The sequence below is a fragment of the Peromyscus leucopus genome, chromosome 12, assembly GCF_004664715.2.
Source record: "Peromyscus leucopus breed LL Stock chromosome 12, UCI_PerLeu_2.1, whole genome shotgun sequence".
NCBI classification, from domain to species: Eukaryota; Metazoa; Chordata; class Mammalia; order Rodentia; family Cricetidae; genus Peromyscus; species Peromyscus leucopus.
In genome coordinates, this window is record NC_051073.1 from 48283981 (window position 1) to 48295471 (window position 11491).

The window sequence follows — 11491 nt, forward strand, 5'->3', positions numbered from 1 at the left end:
CCAGCTCCATGCCCATCTCAAAAAATGGGAGCAGAAATGGGGGCTGGCATTGAGTGTATCACATCAAGTACAAACGGGGGTCCATCAGTGGATGACACCTGGACAGAACCAAACGATCTCACAGAATGCTTCTTCCCTAACCTGTACTTAATCCCCCAGGGCAGCCAAGAAAGCAAGTTCCTCGGTCATTCAACGCCTTTATGGAATGATCATGCATGCCTGGCAGAAGGGTCCACCAAGGAGTGGTGGTGTTCATTCCCTTTCATACCCTGAGCAGGGTGGATAGTTAATGGAAAGACTGACTGCCAAGATGATACCCCCACCCTGCCTCCCTCTGCTCCAAGCATCGTTCCAAAGTCCTTTCAAACATGATGTCCAGAGAGGGGAAGAAGGGATTCAGGGAGAAAGTTAACCAATCAAACAGAAAAGAAACAAAATCAAAAACCACAAACCAGACTGGGTGTAATATTTTGCAACAGTAGAAAACACACTTAAGGACTACACACTAACATAACACAACCCAGGAAAGGGGGCACGCGGAGGCTACAGGCATAAGCTAAGTCTCTACAATGGACCACAGAACTGGCTAAGACCCTGTTGTGCTGGAGACAGGACAAGCAGGACTATATCTGAGTACTATATCTGGAGATGTCATATTCCTGCCCCAGGACCTCCTTGCAGCAAAACCTGTAGGACACTTTCTCATCTTCACACAACAGGAGAGGCACAGCTACTTAAACCTAGTCTTCACAATGAACAGAGGTGGAACCATTGTGTCTTGGTGTCTTCACTGGTTAGTTTCTCAAGCTGCTCGAACTACAGCAACAATTAGCGAATGTCCCATAGTTTCTGGGTGATATGGGCATCTTCCAGGGCATAGATTCAGGTTTCCATCAGTCTCTGTCTTGGCTGCAGTTCCGTAGACTACTCCACCAGAGTGGGTGATGACAGCAGCTAGCCCAAACCTAAGAGATCTTCCCTCTATCCTTGGAGACTCTTATTTAAGATCTTGTTCCTAGAAAACAAATTTATCCATGGATTCATTCACTCATTTCCTCCTTCCCCACCCCACTCCACCCTCCCATAGCACTGAGAGGGTGTCATGTAGATCAGGTTGGTCCCGAATTCCCCATCATCCCTGCTTACACTTCCCAAGTGCTGGGATTACAGGTATATCATATACAGATAATAAACCAGAACCATGAAGAATCACCAAATTTCAATCTTTAAAATAGATAAGATAGGCCAGGTGGTGTTGTTGCATGCCTTTAAACCTGGCACTCGGGAGGCAGAGGCAGGTGGATCTCTCTGAGTTCGAGGCCAGTCTGGTCTACAGAGTAAGTTCCAGGACAGGCTCCAAAGCTACAAAGAGAAACCCTGTCTTGAAAAACAAAAAAACAAAAACAAAAAGACAAGATAGATTGGGAATACACACATGAAACCCTGAGTTTGAGCCCTAGCCCCGAATAAGCCAAACCTGGGGGCACACCCATAATCCCAATCCCATGTTCAGAAAGTTGAGACGGGGGCTGGAAAGATGGCTCAGTGGTTAAGAGTACCGGCTGTTCTTCCAGAGGTTCTGAGTTCAATTCCCAGCAACCACATGATGGTTTACAACCATCTATAAGAGGATATGATGCCCTCTTCTGGTGTGCAGAACACTCATACATAAAATATAAATAATTCTAAAAGAAAAAAAAGAAAGTTGAGACAAGAGAATCAGAACTTTAAGGTGGTTTCAGCTCTAAGTTCCAGGTGAGCCTGGGTTCCAGGAAATCCTGTCTCAAAAGTAAACAAAAATGGCCAAAGAACTTAAAGATCAGGAGTGGTGCACATTTAACCTGCAAACACATGACCGTGACTTCCAGGCCAGCCAGGGCTACACGGTAAGATCTAGTCTCAAAATAAAAATTCCAAATTGCACTAGGAATGTAGTTCTATGGTAAATATGTGGGTTCAAGTCCAAGCTCCACAGAACAAGAGAATTTAAAGATCGTGAATAAGGCCTTGGACCACGCCAAAGACCTTAAAAAAAAATCTCCTTGAGACTAAGCAAGCACGTTGATTTGAGACAAAGACTATGTAGATCAGGGTAGCCTTGAATTTGTGGACAGTCCTCCTGAAAGACAGTGTGTGCATCACCACACCCAGCTCACAGTTGACTGAAACCTTCCCAAAGGACTAATTTCCTTCAACATCTTTGTTTTTTGTTGTTGTTTTGTTTTTGGAGACAGGGTTTCTCTGTGTAGCTTTGCACCTTTCCTGGAACTCATTCTGTAGACCAGGCTGGCCTTGAACTCAGAGGGATCTGCCTGCCTCTGCCTCCCGAGTGCTGGGATTAAAGGAATACGCCACCCCCACTGTCAGTGTGCGAGTACAGCGCTTACTTGCGAACACACTTGGGGCACAGCATGTTGTCCTCCAGGTGTGGGGGCGGAAAGTTGCAGGCTGGAAGCAGGAAGAGGGCAATCACTTTCCCTTTCTTCTCAGGGACCCAGGCCTGTCCAGCATGGAACTGCAGCCGAGCCCAACCACTTGAGTTTGCAGGAAGGCTCCTCCCGTGAACCACACACCACATTTCCCCTGTGGAGGTAAAGAGATTTAACACGAGTCACACACTCAGGCACAAGACTGACCACAGCCTTTCCGCTTAGACTTAATTAATGCCTCTATGGAATGCCGGCCCTGAGATAAGCCTGGGAATCCAACCTTTATCTCAATCCATCTTGCTCTGTGCCACAAAACTATGCAAGAGACCTTCAGGCTTCATGGATGGAGCTCAATGGTACAGTACTTGCTTAGCCCGCAAGAGTCTGATCCCAGCATACCACACATGCACCAAACAAAACTCCCAGACAATTAAAGGCTTTTCATGACATAGGTCAAGAGGCATCAACCTTTTGTTTTGAAGTAGGGTCTCACTATGTAACCCTGGCAGGCCTAGAGGGTAAGAGGTCTACCTGGTTCTGTCTCCCAAGTGCTGAGGCAGAGTCCTCTACAAGACCAAGTGCTCTCAACCTTGGAGCCATCTTTCCAGCCCTCAGCTAAGACCTTGACATCCATTGCATCACGCTAAGCATGATTTTCCTTTATTGCATTTTCTGTTATTCTTACAATGTAAGCTCTCTCTTGTTATTTTGAAAGTCTCATGTAACCCAGGTTGACCTCAAACTCCTGATCCTCCTACTCAGGTGCTGGGATAATAATTGGCTTACGATGTCTTGTACTGGCTGGTTTTGTGTGTCAACTTGACACAAGCTAGAGTCATCAGAGGAAGGAGCCTCAGTTGAGGAAATGCCTCCTTGAAGGTATTTTCTCATATAGTGATCAACCTGGGAGGGCCCAGCCCATGGTGGGTGGTTGCCATCCCTAGGCTGCTGGTCCTGGGTTCTATAAGAAGGTGGGCTGAGCAAGCCTTGGGAAGCAAGCCAGTAAGCAGCACCCCTCCATGACCTACCTCTGCGTCAATTCCTACCTCTGGAATCCTGCCCTGTTTGAGTTCCTGTCCTGACTTTCTTTAGTGATTAAACAGCAAAGTTGAAATGTAAGCCTAATATACCCCTTCCTCCCCAACTTGCTCTTTGGTTATGGTGTTATCACAGCAATAGAAACCCTAATGAAGAGATGCCTCTTCTGACTTATGTCTATTTTACAATGAGAAACTGGACACTGTTAGCACCACCTACTTAACAGACAAAGAGATCCCAACCCCAATCCCAGAGAGCTCTTTAATGCAAGGGGAAGAAACGGCACCAAAGCACATCACTTCTTGCTTGGTGCATGAGTAATTTAAAGTAATTCTCAAAGTGTGATTCCCTGGATCAGCAGCCTCACTATTGCTTGGGTAGCTTTTAGAAATGTAGACCCTCAGCTGGAGACAAGGGTGGTAGTGGTGAATACCAGTAATCTCAGCATACAGGAAGCTAAAGGCAAACAGAGGTCACCCTGGGTTATACTTTTAAGATTCTTATCTCAAGCTGGGTGGTGGTGGTGGTGGTGCACAACTTTGATCCCAGCACTTGGGAGGCAGAGGCAGGTGGATCTCTGTGAGTTCAAGGCCAGCCTGGTCCACAAAGTTCCAAGACAGCCAGCTGTATAACAGAGAACCCCTGTCTTGAAAAACAAAACAAAAAGATGCTTATCTCAATAAGCCAAACGAATACTAGCTCACAGGCCCCACCCCAGATGGGCGGGGTCCAGGAATCACTGGCGGTTGTGTCTGGTTCTAATATTTGACTTACCGTAGGTCTCTGATGTTGCCGTGGATGGCACTGCCTCATTTTTCTTAGCATTGGCTGCAATTCTGGCCCAAGATGCCAACACGGCCTCCGAGGCAGTTGTGGTCACAACAGTGGTGCTGACTTCCTCATAGAGGACAGGAGGCTCCATAAGGGCAGGTACCTGCTCCTCAGGTACAGGTATAGGGACCACTTCAAGGGGAACTGCCATCTGAGGACAAGGCACTTCGCCCTCCTCTGTCTTCATTTTCTTTCGAAATGTCTTCACTCTGGCCTCTTTGGGTGTGTCAGGAACGTTCTTTAAATCGGGCTAGGATATTATAGATAATACATGGGAAATATTAATAACCGCTAAGACAACTCTGTGAGTAAAACACGGGGGGAAAGGCCTGCATTCGAATCTCTATAATCCACGTAGAAAAAGGCACACGGAGTGGTGGACATCTGTAATTCTATTCCAATGCTCCTATAGCAGAATGGGAGGTGGAACAGGAGACTACCTAGCCAGCTAGGCTAGGGAATCCATTAGCAAATAACAAAGAGACCGTCTTAAAACAACGGAGAAAGCAAGAACTGATATCAAGATTAAAAGGTGACCAGAAATGTGGCTTGGCGTGAGGGAGGGATTAGCAACAGTACCGATTCAGTCAGACAGAAGGGATTAGGTGAACAGATCAAGCAAAGCTGGAGAAACTGATCAGTAGCAGAACACATGCCTAGCATGTCCAAGGCCCTGGGCTCAACGCACAGAACTAAAGGAGACCCAGACAAGGCAGCGACAAGAGTTAGTAAGAACACACTAGGCTCGCTAAAGATGCTAAGTGTTCTTCAGTTGAGGCCAGGGTGGATGGATGCCTGTGGTCCCAGCTACTCAGGAGGTGAAGGCATCGCATCGCTTCACTCCAGTAATTTGAGACTAGCCTAGGCAGCACAATGAATCCTAGCCTCAAAATCAAAATGCCAGCCGGGCACTCGGGATGCCGAGGCAGGAGGATTGCTACTGCAAAGTTTCAGGCCAGCAAGGACTACACAGTGAAACCCTACATCAAAAATTAACAGAAATAAGGGAGTGATCGAAGTATGGTGGCACACGTGTGTAATTTCCAGCACCAAAAATGGAAAGGACCTTACTTAGTTTTATTGCTTCACGTTCTCTCTTCAAATTGGGGGTAGAGGGGTAAAAAGGGGGCCAAGACAATTCCTCATCTTATTCCCTGATGAGGAAAGACGTTAATTGGAAGAACCAAAGCTTTCTCTTTGCCACTCTTCCTTAAAGTACAAGGCCACGTGTTGGGCATGGAGGGCGGTGCGTATCTAAAAAGCTGACCAACGGGGGAGGTAGGCAGACCTTGAGTTTGACGTCACTTTGTTCCACACGCGGACTGTGAGGCTAGCCTGGGCTAAACACTACATAGTAGTCTCAAGCAGTAAATAGTTACCATTTGCTCTGGGAAAGCCCTTGAAAGGAGTCGTTTATAAGCATCTAATTTCTAAGACAAAAACAACAACAAAGAAAAGAGTTGTTAGTGAAAAGTTTGGTTCCACGCTCCCACTCAGCAAGAGGCCCCCACTGGGGCCCCACCTGGCCTTTGCTGCTCAGCTTCATTTCCTGGCACCATGCCCGCAAAACATCGCGGTGAATCAGGTTCACTGGGGGCAGATGGGCCGGTAGAGGAGGAATTGGTACCTTCCTACGAGCGGGTCTTGGAGTCTCAGCCTCTCCTGCTTCCTCCTTTGGTTTACAATCTGAGGGACAAAGGGAATAGCAACCATTTTTGCACAGCTCTATAGGATTCGAACAAAGCACACACACACACAACCACTTTTGGTTCTTGACGTAGGTAGCAGTCGCCTAATGTCGAAAGAGGTGCATGCTTAAATGATCCACCAAAGATCATACAGACTATAGGGGACACACACACACCTCAAAGCCTAGACTTTCAAATCTCAAATCTTTGTTAAGCCTAAGTGAACGTGCCTCGGCTTGCTCCTCTGAGGACCCTCCAAGGAAGAATGCAGTTAGTTGTGACTATTTTTTTTTTTTTTTTTTTTTTTTTTGGTTTTTCGAGACAGGGTTTCTCTGTGTAGCTTTGTGCTTTCTGGAGCTCACTTGTAGCCAGGCTGCTCGAACTCAAAGAGATCCGCCTGGCTCTGCCTCCCGAGTGCTGGGATTAAAGGTGTGCACCACCAACGCTTGGCAGTTGGTGACTATTCTATCCCAGGGAACTGACTAACTAGATCTGAGGTCATCAATACTCAGTGCTGCCCAGTCCTCAACCCCAGCCACAGCAGCACTCCGGCCTCTAGGTTCACACAGTTACAATTCTGTGAGATTCCTAGACCGCATCTCACGGGACAGACAGACTGTACTGACAGTAAGCCCCATTAAGAGTTTCTGCAGAGCACTACCTACCCCTCTACCGCACCACTTAAAGATTAGGCCTATCCTCACTGTTTTAGGATAACATGTGCAATGGGCCCTCAATCCTTGCCTATTGGCCCCGCCCCTGTCCCCACCCCTCCGAGCAAAATGACTTTCAGAGCCAAGTATGTGATGGGAGTCATATGAAGGGAGGGATTAGCTTTGGCAGGAGATGGGGAGCATCTTCCTTTCTTTGGAAAACAGAACTCAGTTAGACCCCAGAGGAAGTACAAAGCTAGCCAAGCGCAGACATTTTTCATCCCTTTTTTATACTTTATATTTCTTAAGTTTCTTAGGCAAAAAGATGCAGGACCAAGCATTTACAGACTCTTACCATTATCTTTCACTGTCTTTCTTTGTTTTTTCCCCTTTGCCGGGCTCTTTGCAAAGGACGTGCTTGGCTGACTGGACATCTGGCAGTCCACTTCTCTCGATTCTCCGGTGCCGCTCCACTGTGGATAGAGGAGTCAGACAGTTATGCGCTGTCCTGAGCCAGCACATCCCCTTACCTGCCCTAAACTAACTCACATCTCAGGTTCCCCAAGGGGTCACTGCACGTGACTGCCAGTGTGCATTCTCACGGGGCAACATTTGAATAAGCAGTCTGACGTATAAAATAGGGAAGCAGGGGTTGGGGGAAATGAGAGGTAGCCAGCAGGAAAAACAGGCTGGTTGGCAACACAATTTTAACCCAAGTACCAGGAGATTCTTTTCATTTTCCCTTCAAGGGTTTCTCTGTGTCACCTGCAACTCACTCTCTTCAGGCTGGTCTGGAATTCACAGAGACCCACCTGCCTCTGTCTCCTAGTGCTGGGATTAAAGGCGGGCATGACTTGTGAGTCCCTCGTGAGACTATCTTAAGAGAAAACGCTGCAGTAATGGCAATCTTAGCACTTGGGCTGCAAACGCAGGAGGATTACCAACAGTTAGAAGCCATAATGAGCCTCCGGCCAAGTTTAGTCGACAGAAGGAAACCAAGAGTACAAGGTGAGATACAAACAAAAGGAAGAGGAAGGAAGCCACGAAGCAAGAGTACTAGTCTGCTTTTGGAGTCAGGAGCCTGCCTCTTACTTCATTTTTATCTCTCACCCCAAAGACTGTTTTCCATCAGTCGGTGGTTCTAAACCCATCCAAATTCTACTTCAATTACCACACCTTACTCCCTCAGGCCCAGTTCAAGCGTTATTTGGCTGGAATCTCTTTCCAGCCAAATCAACCACATGCTGCCTCATTTCTACTTGCCAATTGCAGCTTCCTATGAGTTAACTCCATCTGCTTCTGAACTCCACAAGAACAGGTCTCTCTCTTCCATTGCTGGCACTCAATAATAATAAATATCCACTGATTTAATTAAGGGAGCGAAGAGACTACAACAAACATAGCTAAACACAGAAAAACTAACAAGTAGATAATGGAGAAGGCACACCCCTTATCTTCATTAATCTTCCCATAACTTCACAAACACTACTGTATTTTCAACCTGCAGGGTGCAAAGTTAAAAGCTCATTAAAGTCTGGCGGTGGTGGCTCACGCCTTTAATTCCAGCACTTGGGAGGCAGAAGCAGGAGGATCTCTGAGTTCAAGGCAAGCCTGGTGTACAGACAGGCTCCAGAGCTACACAGAGAAACCCCATCTCCCTGTCTCAGAAAAACAAAAAACAAAACAAAACAAACACACACACACAAAAAAAAAAAAAAAAAAAAAAGAAAAAAAAGGAAAGAAAATTACATGTAATTACAGAAGGAAAGATTGCAGTTCAATCTACCACAAGACCCAGCTATACCACTCTTAGGCATATACCCAAAGGATGCTCCATCATACCACAAGGACACATGCTCAACAAAATTCGTGATAGCCAGAACCTGGAAACAACTTAGATGTCCCTCAACCGATGAATGGATAAGGAAAATGTGGCACATTTACACAATGGAGTATTACTCAGCTATTAAAAACAAGGATACCAAGAAAATTGAAGACAAATGGATGGAACTAGAAAAAAAAACAAACAAACAAAAAAAACGAGTGAGGTAACCCAGACTGAAAGACAAACATGGTAAATACTCACTCGTAAGTGGATACTAGCTGTCAAATAAAAGATAACTATGTTACAATCCACAGACCCAGAGAGACTAGGTAACAAGAAGGTTCATGGAGGGTGGGGGGGCACCCGGATCTCCCTGGGAAGGGGAAATGCAATCTACAAGGATGACCCCAGCTAAGACTCGTAACAATTGGCTATTGCTGGTAGGTAGCCTGAACTAGTGGCCATCTCCTGTGACCAGGCAAGACTCTAAACGGAGGGAGTGAGAAACCAACCCAGCCACATAACCTTCCCGACTTACGTCTGTCCTGCTATCTATGGGATGTGCCAGGATCAAGGGTGACCCCTAGAGGTTGAGGGAGTGGCCAACCAATGACTGGTCTAGCCTAAAACCCATGCCAGGAGACTGAGCCCACTCCTGACACTGCCTGGAGCACCAGGACCCACAGGCTGGATGACCCCGAGACCTAGAATAGAACCAAACATGACTAGAGGGGGAAAACGTCAATGCAATGATGTCTAATGATATTCTGCTATACACATAGATGGGTGCCTAGCCCAATTGTCACCAGAGAGGCTTCACCCAGCAACTGATGGAAACAGATGCAGACCCACAGCCAAACATTAGGAGTTCAGGGAATCCTGCATAAGAGGGGAGAAGGATTGTAGGAGTCAGAAGGGTCAAGGTACCACAAAAAAACTCACATAATCAATTAACCTGGGCTCACAGAGACTGAACCGACAACCAGGGAACCCGCAAGGGACTCCCTAGGCTCTCTGCCTATGTTATACAGTTGTGTAGCTTGGTTCCTAACAGCAGGAACAGAGGTTATCTCCGACTCATTTACAGGCGTTTGGGACCCTACTCCTATTGGGTCGTCTTGCCCAGCCTTACTTAATACATGGGGAGGCGCTTAGTTTTACTGCAACTTGATATGCCATGTTTTGTTGATACTCTCGGGAGACCTGCCCTTCCCTAAACAGAAACGGAGGAGGAAAGGATTGGGGGGTGGAAACAGAGGAGTGGTGGGGGAAGGGCTGGGAAGAGAGGAGGGAGGGAGCTCTGCGGCTGGAATGTAAAATGAAAAATAAATCTATTTTATAAATGAATCAACTGGGGAGGGGGGGCGCACGCCTTTAATCCCAGCACTTAGGACGCAGAGGCAGGCAGATCTCTGTTAGAGGCCAAAGTGAGTTCCAGGAGAGGAACTGTTAGACAAACCCTGCCTGGAAAAAACAGATGAGTAAGGAAGTAAATAAATAAAAGCAACCCCTGGGTCATTTCGCTCTCAAACCTAAGTCCTTTCCAAGCCCCACCCCCCAAGAGCTGGAGTGGGAGATAAATTAACATTCGTATGTTACTTTACACCTCAGTGCTTTTACATCTCAATCGGAACTAGCTTCATGCTGACATTCAAGATTTACGCTTGCATATCCTTTCCCCAAAGTATTCACTTTTGGACCTGACAAAATTCTTACACTGAGAAAGCTGGAAATGGCAGGGTCTTGGGAAGGAGACCTGGAGAGCGCTCAGGAGTCTGGCTCCTGCAGTTAGGAACCAGCAAGGCTTGTCATTTTGGGTCTGCCTTCCGGGGAATTCCTCAACCCTGAGGACTCTTGGATAAGATAAGGAGCCTGGAAGCCTTACAGCAGGCACGTGTGGGTTAAGGCCTCTGGCCCTCTAAGGGGTGGCTCTTGTTCCTTCCCAGACAGACCGCTACCCAACGTCTCAGCTTCATCTTAACTCCCTACTTTTATCCCGTGACCACTTCTCTCCAGCCTTGGCACTCTAAATTCCTTCCCAGCAAAACAGCACTTCCAAAACACAAGCCCCTCTCCTAACCCACCTCCAGCAACCAGGCCCGGGGGGGCCTCGTGCAAGGCTGTGTGAGCGGGCACCCCGCAGAACCACACACCTGCGTGGGACAAGTCGTAATGCTCGTTGTTTTCTCCCCCAAACAAAGGCTGGAGTGTGCTCAGAAAGGAGAGGCATGAGACCCACCTATTTGGAAAGCCTCCCCCACCCCACCCCCCCAAAAACTGCTCTCACCTCCTTGCTTCCAGCACGCTCCATCTTCAAATCAGATGAACCCGCCGAAAGAAAATTCTTCCAGCTTCCAAATGACCTCTGGCCTCAGTCGGCTTTTAGAAATCTCCTCCTACTTCCTGTTGCCTTGATGCCCTCTTCCGTTCCCCAACCTCCTGATCCCACCCCCCCCCCCCACCCCCAACAATTTGTGATGCTAAAGTGGTAAACCCAAAACCAATAGTATTGGGCTTTTTCCTCTGAACTTTTTTGTTTTTTTTTTTTTTTTTTGAAGCAGGGTTCTACTGTTTCCCAGGCTGGCCTGGAACTCACTTATGTAGCCCAGCTGAGTTGGAAACCCCGGAGATGTACGGCTCAGCCTCAGCAGACGGCTGTGATTTGGAGGCGTGAGCTGCCACGCCCTGCTCCTGGGGAACTAAAAACTGTAAATATTGTGGGTGTGGTGGCGCACGCCTTTAATCCCAGCACTGGCGAGGCAAAGGCAGGCGGATTTCTGTGAGCTCCTGGGCCAGCCTGGCCTACATAGTGAAATATTCCCGAGGGCAAGTGGAATTCCTAAAGAATTCCGAACAAGCTGTGTGAGCCGACTGCCTATTTAGCAAATCAAATTACAACCTGGGATTTGATGAAAACAACCCATTTCTTGTCCCTTGTGAATTCCCTTTCTGTAAACCACAGGGGGCTCAGTTTTTACGGTGCAAGGCTCAAGTCAAGGGCCTTATTTCTGCATACTAATCCATCTA

The 11491-nt window shown here is 47.3% G+C and overlaps 1 protein-coding gene across 2 annotated transcripts; it reads right to left on the bottom strand.

Moving 5' to 3' along the window:
- Positions 1-437: 437 nt before the first annotated feature.
- Positions 438-10849, bottom strand: Dppa4 (developmental pluripotency associated 4). 2 transcript variants are annotated; one of them, XM_028859776.2, is made up of 7 exons: positions 10752-10849; positions 6995-7112; positions 5821-5984; positions 5678-5728; positions 4242-4548; positions 2388-2583; positions 438-1015 (listed from the first exon to the last, which is right to left on the bottom strand). In XM_028859776.2, exons 1-7 carry the CDS (start codon positions 10773-10775, stop codon positions 982-984), a joined length of 894 nt encoding a protein of 297 aa, XP_028715609.1. In that variant the 5' UTR covers positions 10776-10849; the 3' UTR covers positions 438-981. The 2 variants fall into 2 exon arrangements, with proteins under 2 accessions (XP_028715609.1, XP_037065912.1); XM_037210017.1 differs by lacking the exon at positions 5678-5728 and having other exon boundaries at positions 5926-5984.
- Positions 10850-11491: the final 642 nt, after the last annotated feature.